The sequence below is a fragment of the Crocuta crocuta genome, unplaced genomic scaffold, assembly GCF_008692635.1.
Source record: "Crocuta crocuta isolate KB4526 unplaced genomic scaffold, BGI_CrCroc_1.0 scaffold288, whole genome shotgun sequence".
Lineage (NCBI taxonomy): Eukaryota > Metazoa > Chordata > Mammalia > Carnivora > Hyaenidae > Crocuta > Crocuta crocuta.
Window position 1 is genome coordinate 2,634,889 of NW_027532607.1, and position 16,294 is coordinate 2,651,182.

General features: G+C 53.1%; 3 protein-coding genes across 4 annotated transcripts in view; 1 reads left to right on the forward strand and 2 right to left on the reverse strand.

The window, feature by feature from the left end:
• Positions 1–86: 86 nt before the first annotated feature.
• On the reverse strand, positions 87–7,110 carry FTSJ3 (FtsJ RNA 2'-O-methyltransferase 3). The gene is made up of 20 exons (XM_077780429.1): positions 6,904–7,110; positions 6,622–6,727; positions 6,288–6,334; positions 6,082–6,161; positions 5,562–5,661; positions 5,270–5,464; positions 5,077–5,192; positions 4,857–4,961; positions 4,671–4,771; positions 4,412–4,492; positions 4,174–4,320; positions 3,903–4,038; positions 2,401–2,576; positions 2,006–2,120; positions 1,648–1,919; positions 1,320–1,405; positions 1,131–1,230; positions 835–1,018; positions 663–757; positions 87–578 (listed from the first exon to the last, which is right to left on the reverse strand). Exons 1-20 carry the CDS (start codon positions 6,968–6,970, stop codon positions 386–388), a joined length of 2,502 nt encoding a protein of 833 aa, XP_077636555.1. The 5' UTR covers positions 6,971–7,110; the 3' UTR covers positions 87–385.
• Positions 7,111–7,417: 307 nt separating this feature from the next.
• Positions 7,418–11,762, forward strand: PSMC5 (proteasome 26S subunit, ATPase 5). 2 transcript variants are annotated; one of them, XM_077780451.1, is made up of 12 exons: positions 7,418–7,524; positions 8,088–8,159; positions 9,234–9,303; positions 9,620–9,717; positions 9,897–9,953; positions 10,026–10,256; positions 10,572–10,698; positions 10,809–10,999; positions 11,088–11,186; positions 11,268–11,378; positions 11,473–11,559; positions 11,660–11,762. In XM_077780451.1, exons 1-12 carry the CDS (start codon positions 7,501–7,503, stop codon positions 11,711–11,713), a joined length of 1,221 nt encoding a protein of 406 aa, XP_077636577.1. In that variant the 5' UTR covers positions 7,418–7,500; the 3' UTR covers positions 11,714–11,762. The 2 variants fall into 2 exon arrangements, with proteins under 2 accessions (XP_077636577.1, XP_077636576.1); XM_077780450.1 differs by having other exon boundaries at positions 7,502–7,586.
• Positions 11,763–12,369: 607 nt separating this feature from the next.
• SMARCD2 (SWI/SNF related BAF chromatin remodeling complex subunit D2) overlaps positions 12,370–16,294 on the reverse strand; it is a 9,741-nt gene continuing 5,816 nt past the window's right edge. Inside the window, 9 exon segments of the mRNA XM_077780449.1 lie at positions 12,370–12,750; positions 12,826–12,927; positions 13,059–13,181; positions 13,347–13,482; positions 14,045–14,142; positions 14,306–14,467; positions 14,608–14,709; positions 14,853–14,948; positions 15,372–15,527. Coding sequence (XP_077636575.1) covers positions 12,697–12,750; positions 12,826–12,927; positions 13,059–13,181; positions 13,347–13,482; positions 14,045–14,142; positions 14,306–14,467; positions 14,608–14,709; positions 14,853–14,948; positions 15,372–15,527 — 1,029 coding nt within the window. The 3' untranslated portion in view covers positions 12,370–12,696.

Genomic DNA, 16,294 nt, shown 5'->3' on the forward strand with positions numbered 1-16,294 from the left:
ACGAAGTAGGATTTATAACCGTGCAGCACATGGTGTGAACACCCAGGTGCTTCTGAGTTAGTTAATGCTTCATGGGAACTAAAATGTCAGAAAAAATAGTGCCCTGGCTTTATTTGGATGAATGGAAGAAGAGGGGGGAAGACCCAAGAGGCCCCACTTGCCTAGAGATAGAGTGAATATGCTACCCCAACATGGACCTTAAAGGTAGGAGTGTTCATTCAGTACCCCACATTCCTATCAGAAGATCTGTGGGGGGTGTTACCCTCACCATGAGGACCACCTTGAGAGTTCTGGGCACCCCACCTGTCTGTCCAGCTGAGTAGGATGCAAGCAAAGCCAGAATCACGCTTCCATGTCCTCACACTGGAGGCCCTGGTGGCTCTGCTCATTTCCGTCGGTGTTTCTTCTTCTGCTCTTTCCTTTGCTGAGCTCTTTGGTCTTTCTTCATCCTGGAGTCCACCACCTTGAAGTGACCTCTGACTCCAGCTGGCCGGCGCACCTTGCGGCCCACACCCTTTTTGGCTATGACGTAGGTGACTTGGCGTTTCTCCTTGCCGAGGCCAGCCTTCTTGTAGAGACTATAAAACAGAAGAAACAGGTTCGAGGCTTCCTGCTGCCCTTTTCAACCCCATGCACCTTTGGAGGTGATTCCTCTCCCTCACCTCCTAAGCTGAGCCACTTTCTCTCGTTCGGAGATGTCCACGGTGTTCACCACAGCCTCGGCCTTCTTCTTGGTTTGCTCCAGCTTCTTCAGCATCTGGGGGCGGGTGCTCAATCAGACAGGCCTCCTCCCCCCAACTCCCGCCCCTGCATTCAAGCAGCCCCACTATTTACCCTCCGTTTCTTTCTGGCTTTGGCCTCTGCTACTTTCTTGATGGGACGTGCATTGATTTCCCGCCAGCGTCTGCGGTAGTGTTCCACCTCCTTCTTGTCGATGGGCAGCTGCCGCATCCTGTGCGGCTTTTCCTCCTGCACAAACCACTCCGGAAGCTCCCCCTCCTCCTCGTTAAACGTATACCTAAGCAGAGAGAGAGCAGCAGCCCTGAGGACTCCAGGCTTCCTGAAGCAGCATCACCCCCTTACCCACCCCCCAGCCAAGACCACTTCTCATGATTTTCCAGCCCCCTTACCTGCTGAAGGAATTATCTATGAGGTCCCGCTTTGCCTTTTTGGAAGAAGCAATGATCGCACCAAGGGCAAGGCCTTCAGGGTCTAGTATCCGATATTTCACTAGAGACAAAAAGGGAAAACCTCAAAGCTCCATCCCCAACACTGAAACTTCCACCGTCGCCTCCCATTCCGTAAGGTGTGGCGCTCACTTGGGTCCTCGATGGGCACGATCTCAAACCCGTCGTCATCTGACTTAGGCCCACGGCTTCGCTTCTTTCCACGCTTTGTTTCCCAACTGCAGGACGACAAGCACGTGACTGTGCCGCCACCCCCCAGACCCACACCTGCCTCTCGCCTCAGCTGTGCTTCCTGTTTAAAACTTGAACTTCCAGAAACACCCTCCCAGGCTGTGCTGCAGACCACTTAAATCAGAATCACCGGTATGTCTTAAAATTTCCCCCAAAGCAGAGAACCCAAACATGGAGAAACAGAACCGCTGCTTCTTCGCCCCTTCTCCCGTCACCCGCAGCCACTCACCTCTCCCCATCCTCGCTGCTGCTGTCGCTATCACTGTCTGAGCTGCCATCTCTCTCTTCCCTGCCTGGCCTGCTGGTGGCCTCTGCCTCCGACGGAGCCTCTGCCCCTACTGGCTGCTCCTCCTGGCACTGGGGAGCTTTCTCCTCCGTCTTCAAACAGGAAGGTGGTGGCGGCAGTTGCTGCCGCCCCTTCCGACGGCCCTCGTTCAACAGCTGGGCTTGACTGATCTCCAGGGCCTCATCCGCATCATCCTCCATCCCACTGAAGCCATCCTGTGACGGAGAAGGGGAATATTCAGCCGCCCTCCTCCCCAGGAATGCTAAGTCCCTGTCCGTCTGAGCTGCCAGCCTCTCCTTACCTTAGAGAACCACAGACTGGCTTGTTCTTCCTGCAGCACCCTCTTTTCCTCCAGTGGTACCAGCAGCGGATTCTCTGCTTCCTCTTTTCCATCTTCTACTTCAGCAAACTGCACACTGTAGACCCAAGAACGGGTGGAGGCTCAGTGCCCTAGAGGGCCTGCTCCCTGACTCCCTCTGGCGACCCCTATGACCAGCTCTGCTTCAGAACGCACACTGCGGGGGTCAGAACGCACACTGCGGGGGTCAGAACGCATACTGCGGGGGTCAGAACGCACACTGCGGGGGTCAGAACGCACACTGCGGGGGTCAGAACGCACACTGCGGGGGTCAGAACGCACACTGCGGGGGTCAGTCCGCCCTCCCGCGCGCAGAGACGCACGCACCGCCGCCTCACCGCTTTTGGTCCTTTAGACATGCAGATCCAACTCCCGCCAGCTCCTCTGGATCCAAATCACTATCCAGGGATGTGTCGTCATCCTCACCATCTGACACATAAATGTCATCCCTTGGCACATCGGACAGAAAGGTGTCTGCAGCACTCATATCTCCTTGTGTTACCTCCTCTAACAGCTAGAATTTGACAGAAACCAACAGATCAAGGGGACGTAGCAGGAACATACAGGGAAGAAAACTATGTTATTAGCAAAGCTTGAAAATACACTGTGGCAAATTCATTGAAGTGACAGGAGTAAATGGTTAGCACGTCCCGTTCTGGGCCAGGCCACTCCCACGTGTCGGTCTGGTCTTCAACGGTATCAGAAATAAGTTTTTAAAAAAACACCCCAAAATCTATATATAATATCAAACGTTAAAACAGTCTGAAACGCTGGTTTCTCTTAGAAAAATCACTCTCGGAAAGCACATCACCTTCGGAGAATCTACACGTTTTGTTTCCACTAAATGAAAGAGCCCAGGCAACACATCCAACAAGAACAATTTCACTTACCATCAACCTCGAAACCTACTAATGACAAAGCCAGCTGTTCCTAAGAGTTTACCACGTTACCAGTGATTATATCTAAACCCTTTAAATTCCTCCCCAAAACCCTAGTCAGTAGGTGCTATTATTCTTTCACAGATGAGGAAACTAAGGCAAAGAATGAGTCCGTGGCAGTCTGCTCCATGACACCACGCTCACTCCCTTCTGCACTTGTAACAAAGATGACCTGGTTGCCCTTAGCACACAAGAGCCACAAAAGTTCATTTCGCTGGTTGATGCTTTTATGATGGAAAAGCAGGTTCTCCAGTGTGTGTTTGGCAGAAAGCACCGCGTAGCAGCCTCAGGCAGCAAGGTGCCAACCTGGTCTCAGTGAACTGAAGAACGCTGCCCTCCCCTGAAGGAAACCCTCACGCATGCCGGCGTCCCCGGTCCCTGGCTGCATCTACCAGAACCGAAGCTTGCCGCTAAAAGGGCCTCTTGGTTCTCATATTCCAGTTCTACAGAATATATATATATCCTACTCGTAAACGTTCCTGATCTTATTTTAAATATTTTTAAATGTTACTTACGTTCTTAATTGCGCAAGCAGGGGAGGGGCAGAGAGGGGATATGAAGTGGGCTCTGAGCTGTCAGCACAGAGACTCCTGCAGGGCTCAAACTCCTAGGCCACAAGATCATGACCTGAGCTAGTGTGGGACGCTCAACTGAGCCACCCATGTGCCCCTTAATCTCATCATTTTAGCTGTAGGTTTTTTCCTGGCCTTTCAAGCACAAAGCTCTGGGTTTTTCCCCCAGTCTCCTCTCCCCAAAAATGAATCCCCTCTCATTTCATGGGTGGACACAGCAACTGTGAGCCGTAAACATTCAACACACTTGAAGAAGCCATTCAATGCCCCTCGTGTCCAAATACCTAATTAGATTGTTCTGTCCCCTCAATCTGCCCTGACCCCTCTCACCTGGTGACCCCGGATGGTGCGCAGGGAGAACATGCCAGTCTCCCCCTCGTCTGCAATAGAAACCCCAGGGAGATCCATCTTCAGCTCCACTCGCTCCCGTTGTTTTCTCTGCTCACGCAGCAGCTTCTTTTTCTTCCTGAGAAGACAATTGAGGAATTCCACCTGCCCAGCTCTACAGTAGATTCCCCACCTGTGCCTCCCCCTCTTCCCCCACCTGCACCCTGAGGACCTCCGCAATGGGGTGCCCCACGCCCCTCGCCACTCCCCTCACCTCTTTAATTCCGCCACCTCCTGGGCCTTCATCTCTGCCAGGGTCCGGTCGAGTCGTTCCTCCTCCTCTTCCTCCTCCGAGGGCTGCCTCACCGTTCCAGCTGCGGACTCCTCGTCGGCCTCCTCCTCTTCCTCTCCGGAGCTGAGACTAACCACGGGCCGAGCAGTGTGCTTACGTTCTCGGACACTTCCCCACCAACACCCAGTCAACACCTACCCTGGTTTAATTCCCTCCTCACCTGATGTCCAGTGCCTTCGCCTGCGCTTTTAGCTTCTTGGCCACGTGGCGCCGGAGCTTCGTTCTCCAGTTCAGTAGGGACCTGCCCCAGAAATCCCCTTACTGACCCTGCCGTTCCCCTCTGCAGGCCCCCGCCCCAATCCCTAGCGCAGCAGCAGCCCATTCCAGGAGATACGATGCTGGCTGAACTCAAATGATGCCTCGAGGAGGAAAAAGCTGCTGCAGGGCCCCTGGCAGCTAGGCCCGCCCCCGCCACACACCTAAGCTCCTTGCGCCCTAGCACTTTGATATCCTGACAGCAGGCCCGCACGTCCTCAGTGGTGGCGGGATGCTGTGCCAACTCCTCGTCATCTAGCGAGATCTGTGTGGGAGTAAGGAAAGGAGTTGGGAGATTTTGGGGTCACGTTTCTGGGGCTTCCTTCCACCCCTCAAATCTGAGGACTCACTTCGCTGGCTTTGGAGAGGAAGTCAACAGGGTTGGCAGCTCGGAGGAAGTCGGTGACTGAAGTACGGTGATAAAGGGTGAGGTCGCCCTCAGCATAGCCTTCAGCCTTAGGGAGGGAAAAAAGGAAGGTTAAGAAGTCCCTCCGAAGCTGTCTAACAGAACCAGCAAGCCCAACCTCCCGAGTGCCAGGACCCGAGAGTGGCCCCATCCCCCAAATACACCTTCGGCTTCTTCTTAGTCACCAACTCGGTAACAGTCTTGGCCTGAACTTCAATCTCCTTGAAGGCAAACTTGGGGTCAAAGAATTTACTGTCGACCTTGTCAGGAGCCAGAAACCCTAAGATGATAGGATATGTAAGCAAGTGTGCTTTGATCTAAGAAACCAAGTAATGGGAACGACAAAGTGATGCCCACCCTGGCAGACTACAAAGATCTCTGCAGATTCATGGCGGGACGCTTGGGGCTTAGTGGCCTGGACACGGCGAAAGAGCTGCTGGAAGATCCACAGCAGGGGCTGATAGTCACGAGAGCGGAAAACCTTTGTGATGAAGCAGCCACCACGGGCCAGAAAATCACAAGCCAAACGCAGCGCCATCAGTGTCAAATGGGCTGTGGGAAAGAGACAAATTAGCTGAGGACTTCTGCAGCCGAAGATCACATGCCCGCCTCCACCCCCCTCTACCCCCCTCTACCCCCCTCTCGGCACCTTGTGAGTAAGCATCATGGGCCCAGCTAGCCCCAACGTTGGGGGCCCCATCATTGAGCACAACATCAACTTTCCAGGTCTTCAGCTCCTTCCTCAGGGCCTAGAGAGAGGAAGAGAGACTAGAGCAACAAAAACACAGAAATGGCTAGGAAGGGAGTCCCTGGTCCAGTCATGTGTCTACCCACTCACTTGCTGAATCCCCACAATGGGCCCAATTCTGTGCCAGAGGTACGATGACAAAAATATATAATAACGACAACACACCTTCATGAGAGTCACATTCTACTAGTGAGCCCCGTGGAAAAGATTTCAATGAGATCTCTGCACTTTCATTCTGAACACCTCACTCCTGATTAAATAAAGCTTGGAGTGGAGACTAAGCAGGTCAAGAGCCTGCTTACATGTACATGCAAGCACTGCTCAAAGCATGTTAAACAGAAAAAAGCTTGCCTTCAGGGGGCTTGGATAATGAGATCAGATGTGGGTGTCTGCATGTAAACCAGAGAGAGATTCCTGTTACCTGCCTGCAGCGTTCTGTTGTGATGTCCTCCTGGATTGTCACTACATTGGGAAGAGGCTTGATCGGAACCAGGTCCACTCCTGGAAGAAACCAGGTCAGAGAATTCCAAAAGGGTGCCTCAAGAAGGGAGGAAAAGAACATAGGACACGATTTGCACCTCACACTCCCACCCCTTTAAACACTCAGGAGAGCCACCTGTTACTCACCAACGATAAGGCTGGATACAGGCATAAACTTAGCAGCCACCTGCAACCTATAAAAAAATACTAATGACTAAAAGAACCCAGGACTCTTCCTTTCCCTCTCTTGACAAGGAGAGCTCTCACCTCGTGTTATTAGAAACCACTACCAGGTGTACTAGTGCACTGGCCAGATCAAGTAAAGTACACATTTCAAACCTTTTCTCTGAGACCGACGTCTAGGGAAGTTTGAGGCTGACATTATTGTTACCGTATCCCTCCCTCCCCCACAGCAACTCTCAGTCATCCAAGGCCGGAACCCAACAGCCGTGAAGAGCTACAGGTACCGGGGGTTACGCACCATCCCCCGGGCGCAGCACACAGGTCCAGCAAGGCTCGGGCTTTCTGCAGGAACTGAAAGCGGCGATTTAACTGGATGAGTTTGAAAGCGGAGCGGGAGCGGTAACCTGGCGACCGACAAAATGTTAAACTCAGCGGGGCGCTTTCCCAGAAGAACGTCTGCGGCCTCACAACCCACCACCCCGAATGCAAAATTGAAACAATAATTCGGAAAGGGGCGAATTGAAAAGGTCATTCGTTCGCTCACTCCCTTCGAAGCAAACAGCGCGGGACCCTGACTCACCGGTCTCCTTCGCCAGGTGATAGAACTTGTCCCTCCGGCTCTTTCCGACTTTGCTTTTCTTGCCCATGGTGGAACGGGGTGGGTAGTGGGTAGGAGGTAGTGTCACTAAAACCGGAGACAAGGTAGAAACTGAAAACCCTCTTCCCGAAGCACTAGATTCCACTCTCCCTTTCCCACTGGCCGCAACAAACACGGGCCCCCAGCACCTTTTTGACTACTCCGGGAGAGGCACGTGTGGGCAGACACGTACTTCCGCTTCCGTCGCTTGCGTCCCCGGCTGCATATGTCCGCCATTTTGAGAGAGGCCCCAAGTACTGTAACTTGGAAGTTGGGGCTAGGGGAGGAGATTACCTTAACTAAAACTGAGTTCCTGGAGGGAAACACTTAGGATTTCTGTGGCCTCATCCCTTTCCAAAGCGCCCGACCTCGCGTAGCCACCTTCCCATCATGGCCTCCGTTTTTGTAATCTTCTCGCCGCACACCCCACCCGTTGACCCGGAACTCTTCTCTGCCAGGGTCGTCGGGTCCCAAACCCTTGCTTCTGCGCCTGCGCGTTAAGGCGGCTCAGATGCCTGCGGTCTCTGCGGGAGAGGGAAGATGGCGCTTGACGGACCCGAGCAGGTATGGCGGCTGCGGCGGACGGGCGGGGACTGGGCCTCGAGGCGAGGAAGGCGTCATCCGAGGTGGGCAGCCGGATGGGGGCAAGAGGGTCGGGTGGGTCGGGGGAGGGGGCGACCAATCCAGATGGGGCCCTGCCTGGGACCGGATCTGCTGTGTCAGTGCCGCCCCCGGCGGATAAGAGTAGGGCCGGGAGAGGAAGACAAGACCCCGTGGAAGCCGAGCGAGTGAGGGGAAGGGTGGAAGCGGGAACCGGCCCGTCCGCGAGTCGCAGGAGGCAGGGCCCCCGTTCCTACCGGTGGCTCCGCCTGTAGTAATGACACTTCGGGTTTCTATGCGCTTGACTCTGTACAAAGCACTCCCGTGTATGTTCTCTTGAACCTCCTGAAAGTCTTGTGAGGTAGGCAGCATTCTTCTTCTGCCTTTAGTTTAGTCATGGGGAAGTGGAGGGTTCTAAAGAGATGGACTGAGAAATTCGAAGCCAGATCATTCCTCCAAAGTCCAGGCTGGAAGTGGGGTTTTCCTTTGGATTTTTACCCTCTTTAATAATTATACTGTGTCTTCAGATGGAGCTGGAAGAGGGAAAGGCAGGCAGTGGACTCCGCCAATATTACCTGTCCAAGATTGAAGAACTGCAGGTGAGGACGGACTCCAGAGGGCCAGAGGTATCCCCTTCTAAGTAGAAAGGGGAGGAAGAATTGATGGAGTGTGTTTCTACAGGTTTTATATGTATATACACACACACATATATATGTGTGTGTGTATGTATGACATGTAATTCCACTGGCAGCGCAGTGGAAGAAGTAACTGGTCATTGATGATAAGTATACGAAGTCTCATTTCTCTTTACTCCCATTCCTTTGCAAGTAATCAGTATTCAGTTTATTACTCATTGTGAAGAGTCAGATTTTAACCTAACCTGATTCTTAGCCAAAGGTCATTCCTTTTAGAAGAAGCCTGAATGAGCGGGTTTCTTAGAGAAGACCAGCTCAGGAGAAGAGATTGAGCACACTGGGTGGGGGCAGGGGGAGGGGAGGAGGGCAGACAGTTGCCCAGTCTGTAAAATGCTGATTTCATGGGACTGACTGGAAGGGCATTGGGCAGCCCAGTGCTCTAGCCTACAGACGGAGCAAGGACTGTAGCAATAGGGAAAATATATATTGGATGAAGGACAGCCACAAAGACGATTTCTGAACTCTTGGTACTTTGCAGCTATCATACTAAGTTTATCGGTTTTGAAGTGCTTTTGCAGGTGATTTCATTTGTTCTCCACAAGAGTCCTGAAAAGAGGCAGGGTAGATGATGTCATCTACATTTACTTACAGTTCGGTAACAGATCTCTTAAAGGCTTCCCTTAGCTTTACCTACCTGTTAATTGGCAGCAGTGGGGTTAGAAGTTAGCCTTCTGACCCAGTGATCTTCCCACTCTACCATGTTATTGTCTCACAAAAAGTTAACTGTGTCAGCCACTGCAACATTTTTCCATTAGGGCTTATTATTCCAGGACCAGTATTAGGACAGCTAGCCTTTTTTCATGGCTGCCCTCGGCCCCAAGGGGAATCTTGGAAGAAAGGACGGTGTTATTAGGATAGTAGATAATCTGGAACATGCAGGTGCCCTGTGTTGTTCTGTCACTCAGCTCATACCAGCCTTGAGGATTTTGGCCAAGAGTTTAACCTTCTAGTATTTTCTATGTTTCTTGTCCTCCGTAGCTGATTGTGAATGATAAGAGCCAGAATCTCCGGAGGCTACAGGCACAGAGGAATGAGCTTAACGCAAAAGGTGAGGTGGAAAAGACTATATGTGGGTAGTTTGTCTGAGGTCCGATGTTCAGGTCTCCCTAAATTGAGACTTCACGTTTGGTGCTTATTGTTTTCTCCTAGAGTCAAAGGTCATGTTTTGCACTGTTACATAGTTGTTCATGTGCTTGCCTTGCCTGAGCTATATTGCAATTCCCTTAAAGACCTAAATTTTGACTTTCTTTTTGTGACCTTTCTTCCAAAACTTTAAAATGGTGCTTAATTCATGCATATTGAATCGAGTCACGGGAGAGGGGACACCAAAGCAGCTAAGTGACCACTGACTGTTTCCCATCCAGTTCGTCTGCTTCGGGAAGAGCTACAGCTGCTGCAGGAGCAGGGCTCCTATGTGGGAGAAGTAGTCCGGGCCATGGATAAGAAGAAAGTGTTGGTTAAGGTAAAGGCAGCATGGCCCCCAGGGGGCAGCCCGGCGCCCAGGGCATTCCCATACCTTTGTGTGTACTCTTGCTGGGACGGACACCTGTTCTATTCTAATTTTAGGACTCCTAGGTCTTCCTGGGCGAGGTGGGTGGTTTACTGGCCATCAGGAAAGGTCACAAGCCCTCATTTCTCTAGGTGCATCCCGAAGGCAAATTTGTCGTAGATGTAGACAAGAACATCGACATCAATGATGTGAGTGCAGCATGTGGGGGGTTGGGCTCAGTTCTCCCCACACCACTTGCTGAAGTCTCTCCTCCTGCCCAGGTGACCCCCAATTGCCGAGTGGCTCTAAGAAACGACAGTTACACTCTGCACAAGATCTTGCCCAACAAGGTAGACCCCCTGGTGTCACTGATGATGGTGGAGAAGGTGCCAGATTCCACCTACGAGATGATCGGTGGACTGGACAAGCAGATTAAGGAGATCAAAGAAGTGATCGAGCTGCCTGTCAAGCATCCTGAGCTCTTTGAGGCGCTGGGCATTGCACAGCCCAAGGTGAGCAAGGTTTCTGCGGAAGGGCCCTGCGTTCCTGTCGAGTCCTGTCCCGGCCAGAGGGAGTACAGGACTCGGGAGGGATCAGGATAGACTGGACCCCACTTGAGCTGGCCCTCGCCATGAAAGAGGGGTGGGAGGGAGTGCTGCCACAGCACTGACGTGGTTCAGAGAGCAGCTCTATGAGGGACCTTGACGTTTGTTACTTCCGCTCCTAGCATGTAGCGTGTGACTTAGCCCAGAGCGAGTGCTCAGGAAGTGTTCACGGAGTGTGACGTGGGGGCCGGCTTCTGCCCTGAATTCTCCTGTTTTCTCTAGGGGGTGCTGCTATATGGGCCCCCAGGCACTGGGAAGACACTGTTGGCCCGGGCTGTGGCTCATCACACAGACTGTACCTTTATTCGTGTCTCCGGCTCTGAATTGGTACAGAAATTCATCGGGGAAGGTAACTGTGACTAAAAACGTGAAAACGAAGCAGAAGTGAGTGGGGGGAGGTGAGGGTAGGGAACTCATTGCCTCCTTAATGCTCCTTTCTCCTGTCTGGCTTCTGCTCAGGGGCAAGGATGGTGAGGGAGCTGTTCGTCATGGCACGAGAACACGCTCCTTCTATCATCTTCATGGACGAAATCGACTCCATTGGCTCCTCGCGGCTGGAGGGGGGTTCTGGAGGGGACAGTGAGGTGCAGCGCACAATGCTGGAGCTCCTCAACCAGTTGGATGGCTTTGAGGCCACCAAGAATATCAAGGTGAGTTGGTGTCCAAGGAAAGGCCCTGGGTGAGATACAGCCTGAGGAAGGGCTTGGCTGATGCCACCACCCCACTTTCTCCACTCAGGTTATCATGGCTACTAACAGGATTGACATCCTGGACTCGGCACTGCTCCGCCCTGGGCGCATCGACAGAAAAATTGAATTCCCACCCCCCAATGAGGAGGTTTGTGATGGGCAGGGTGGGAGTGGATCTGGCTTTGTGGGGAGGCCACAGGGCTCAGGCTTTTCCTCTTCTCCCCTCTAGGCCCGGCTGGACATTTTAAAGATTCATTCTCGGAAAATGAACCTGACCCGGGGGATCAACCTGCGGAAAATTGCTGAGCTCATGCCTGGAGCGTCAGGGGCTGAAGTAAAGGTAATCGGAGAGGCCAAGTTTAAAGAGGCAGAGGCAGGAAGGTCTGAGTTCAAGGGCACACAGCAACAGTGCCTGGCTTCCTTTCTCTGCTCAGGGTGTGTGCACTGAAGCCGGCATGTATGCCCTGCGGGAGCGGCGAGTCCATGTCACACAGGAGGACTTTGAGATGGCCGTAGCCAAGGTACAGGCTTCCTCTTCAGCCTTTGTAGGCCGGGTCTCTGGATCGGTGGGGAAAGAGCGTGTACTTGCTCAGTGTATAACTTAACGCTTTCTCTCTGCAGGTTATGCAGAAGGACAGCGAGAAGAATATGTCTATCAAGAAGCTATGGAAGTGAAGTTGTTTTTTGTGTGGGTCCCTCAAATAAAGCTCTGCAGGACAAGCTCTTAAGGACTTCAGTCTGTTCGTGAGTGGCCGTACTGTTTAGTGACCAAGTCTAGGTATCACCAATAAACAAGGATTTATTTGGAAATTTCCAAACCTGCCAGAAGTGGCACTTGCCAAGCCCTGGGGTCCACCCTCCTTACTGAGCTCCAGAGGGCAGCAGTCCTCCTCCCCGCCTCCCCCTGCACATCCTCCTGCCCGCCACCCGTGTGCACACCCGCAGCTCCGGCCGCGCCAGAGAACCGCGCTCCCCTCCAAGGAGGCTCTACCGCCCTGGGCCCAGGAGCTGGGGTGGCCGCCCTCTGGCATCCCAGGAGATGATGGCGGCCAGGGCCGCTTGCATAGATTGAGGAAAGAAAGTAAGGAAGGAGGCACCAAACAGGGCTCCCTGAAAACCCCAACTTACCCCTGTACAAAACAAGTGGCTCCCGCATAGAAAAACCTGCTTCCCAAATAGTGCAAATACCCAAAGGAAAGGAAAAAACCAGCAGCAAAACTGTGCTGGCAGGAATGGCAAAGAACTTTGGTTTAGAAAGGCCAGGAAGAGTGAGCTGCGCCCCCTCTTCCTCACCCAGCTCCTCGGAGCCAGCTCTGAGACTGGCCCNGGTCTGTAAACAAGCAAAGCCAGCGGGCCTGGTTCTGAAGTCTCCATTGCAATGTCAAAGTACAGCCTCCAGCGGACCTACTTGGGCCGGCCTGCCTGCCCTGTAGGGAGCAGAGGCGGCATCTGTTGTGAACCCACTTAAAGCCAAAGTGTAAAGTAAGTATAAGGCTTTGGGGACCAAGCGACAAGGAATCCTATCACTACATTTATGAAACTACAGCCGGGGAACACAGGGTGACAGGAGACACCCTTCACCCCATCCTTAGCCTATGTGTCTGTGGTCCCAGAGGGTGGTCCCCTTCCAGGCGGAGGAGGGGGCGGTCCCTGAGCAGTTAGGTCAGGCGGATTCCCAGCACCTGTTCCAGTTCTTGCCTTCGCTGCTGCACCTGAGAAAGGAGAGACCGATGGCTCAGGCCTCTGCCACTCGCAGCCTCAAGAGGGCACACAGGGCAGAGTCTCACCTTGGCAAAGATGTGCCTCCCCACTGCTTCCTGGGCCCAGGGCTGGTGGTAGAAAGCAGCTCGTCTCTCTTCCTCGGGATTTCCAATCACATCAGTGATGATCTGCAGAGAGCCAGGAGGAGAGCTAGCTGTACGGAGTGCCATTCCCACCCCTGCAAGCGGAAGCAGTGACGGGTAAAAGCCCCCCCGCCCCAGGCCTTAGCAAGGGATCAACCTCAGAAGGAGGACCACACCTTCAGGTCTCGGCGCTGGGATCGGAGCCATTCCTGGATGAAGTCCTGAGGGTCAGTGCTAAAGCTGAGCATGAAATCCCTCTGGGTCTTCAGCTGGTTGATGGACTCAATGGTCTCATGGATCTGGAGAAAGGACTGCGTGTGTCAGACTGGCACCCACTCTTAGGGAGTCCTGTCTCCAGGCCTAACCCCAAAGGACTGATCAAGATCCCATCCCAACTCAGCCTACCCACCCCCACCTTGGGTCCCTGAGTAGGCTGGGGAGGCTGGGGTCCCAAGAGGGCACACCTTGACATCAAGGGAAGCAATCTCCTGTTGATTGGTGGTAGAGGCCAGAAAATTGCTCATCTGGGCCTTGAGTGGGTCGTCTACCTCAACGTCAATGTCATAACACGCCGTTTTCTTCTGGTCATTAGGATCTACACTGTAGGCAGGACACAGGAGGGGAGGGGTCAGCACAGCTGTGTTCATCCCGCCCACCAGGGCCAAACCTGCACACGTGCTCAGGGAGCAAGAAGCCAAACCTGCTGCTTCTCTTTGGTTTCACATCAAGCCAAAAGTAAACAGTTTTTTTTTTAATGTCTTATTTTTTTGAGAGAGAGGGAGACAAAGGATCCAAAGCAGGTTCTGTGTTGTCTGTAAACTCATTAGATCATGACCTGAGCTGAAGGTGGATGCTTACCCGACTGAGCCACCTAGGCTCCCTAAGGTAAGTGGCTCTTAAAAGAGCCTTCCCGGGGGCACCTGGGTGGCTCAGTCGGGTAAGTGTCCGACTTCAGCTCAGGTCGTGATCTCACAGTTCGTGGGTTCAAACCCCACATCAGGCTCTGTGCTGACAACTAGCTCACAGCCTGACGCCTGTCTTCAGATTCTGTGTCTCCCTCTCTCTCTGACCCTCCCCTGCTCATGCTGTCTCTACCTCTCTCAAAAATAAAGAAAACATTTAAAAAAAAAAAGAGCCTTCCCAGTCCCCCCCTTCCATTTACCTAATGACATGGTTGATGACAATGGGATCTGGATGCTGCAGCAACCCAGCCAGCTTCATGGGAATCTCAGAGAAACGAAGTCGGCCACAACTGAAGATCTAGAGAGTACCAAAGGCCTGGTGATGCCTTTGAGGGCACAGAGGGCGATGGGCCACCCCAGGCTCAGTGTGGAGGATGTGGCCAAGAACTGGCGCCGCAGGGAGGTGGAGCAGTGGGCAGGGCAAGGACCAGGAGACTAGGGGAGGACGGCCACCAGCTCACCTGGCGGAAGTAACGGTTGCAATTGATGTACTCCCGCTCGTGCCCGTCCTGCAGCTGGTTGTGTTTGATATAAAGCCACAGGGCCTGCATGATGGCCGCCCTGGTCTGTGTGTGCACCCCCAGCAGCCTTGCCAGTCGGGGGTCCAACTTGTACTGGGGAGGCTGAAGATGGACAGAGGGAGTCAGGGGAGCACGGTCTTGTGAGAAACCAAAGTGAAAGGATCAGGCAAGACAGGAAGAGTTTACTGCAGAACTGGCCCTCCTCCCGCAGATGACTCCCTGGGGCCCCAGACGTTTGTCACCTGATGATCCAGCATGAGCAGGAGGGTGCACTTGACGTTGAGGTCTCCAGGCCGTTTCACCTGGAAGCCATCAGTCTCCTGGGTGGTGGGCATCCGGTGCCACTGGCAGGGAGAAGGGGAGCACACCTCCTCACCAAGGGAGCGGAGCCGGAGCACACACGCCTCGCCCTCCACGGGACCAGCGCCACTTCCTGGCCCACCCAGCATGTCAGCCCGTGCTCCCCAGGCCCCAGGGCCACTCTCACCTCCACCAGGTGGTTGTCGGGCCCATACAGTTCCTTATCCAGCTCAATGACGAGGCTCTTAAAGAATGAAGAAAACTTCCTCTTCTGTTTGCTAGGCTGGGGAATGGTAATGGGTGAGAGTTGGGAGTGTTGCTGACCTCTCAAACCTAACCTAGGCTAAGCCCCCAGAAGAGTACTATTTCAACCCTGCATCTCAGGGTGGTGGGATTCTTGGGCCCTGAAGCAAGCAAGGCGACTGGGCAAAATGAGACACTGGACACAGGGAAAGGGCTCTGGTTGCAGCTTCGCTGGCAGCCAACGAGGACTGAATTAGAAAGGGGTACCCTTCTTCAAGACACTTCACTGCCAACTGCAGGATAGTTGTAACAAGCATACAAATCCTCAAGCGCTGGCTTGGAGCTGTGACCCAGCAGTGCCCCCTCCCTCAAGCAGGACTTCTCCGGAAGTGCCCAGTGTCTGGCCCCAGTTTTAAGCCCACGCAGGCCACCTCCCCTCCAGACACTACGTCTCCCAACTCACATCATCCAGCAGTTTTCCCTCCACTCGGAGTTCCCAGGAGGCCACCTTGTCCCCTGCTGGGGTTCCCCCGGGCGTCCCTGCATTTCCTGCATTATCACCTTCTGCCTTGCTGGGACTGAAGGTATTGGAAATATAGATCCGCAGCTTTCGTTTTTGCTAAAGAGAGAAAGACACCAGCTAGAGGTGGGCCAACACGCTGGAAAACAATGCTACCCAATCTTTCTGTCTGGACCCATCCAACATCAATACTGAATGCTGCCTAGGGGCCAGGCACCTTGTTAGGGATCAGACATCAGGAGGAGGAAATCCTAGTCCCAGACTTCAAGGAACTCACAATTATGGAGGAGCCAGAGGCACTACTGACAACTCCAATACCGTGCAACTGGTGGTGTGACAGGGACACACAGCATGCTCTTGGGCAAATTGGCAGCTTCCAGCACACATTTTACACAAAACTCAAACACCCATCGTGGCCCGATGGCCCTGGCCTCTGGAAAGCTTTTAGCACTCGGGATTCTAGNCACCCAGGCGCCCCTAGATTATTACTTTTAAACCAGGGAAGTGTGTGCGTGGAGATAGGAACTTATCTATTCTCTAGTCTTGCCCTGCAAACTTGTAACCGTGATCCATAAGGTTTACATCTTAAATGACTCAGGACGCATGTACATATATAAATATCTGAAACAAAATATCATTAAACAATATTTTTACTACTATGGTAAGTACTACACTATTGTGAAGTATTATAATTTCTACTATTTCAGGCTGGTCCCAGGGCACCTGGGTGGCTCAGCTGGTTAAGGTGTCTGACTTCAGCTCGGGTCATGATCTCACAGTTCACAAGTTTGAGCCCTGTGTCAGGCTCTGTGCTGGTAGCTGGGAGCCTGGAGCCTGCTTTGGATTCTGTGTCTGTCTGTCTGTCT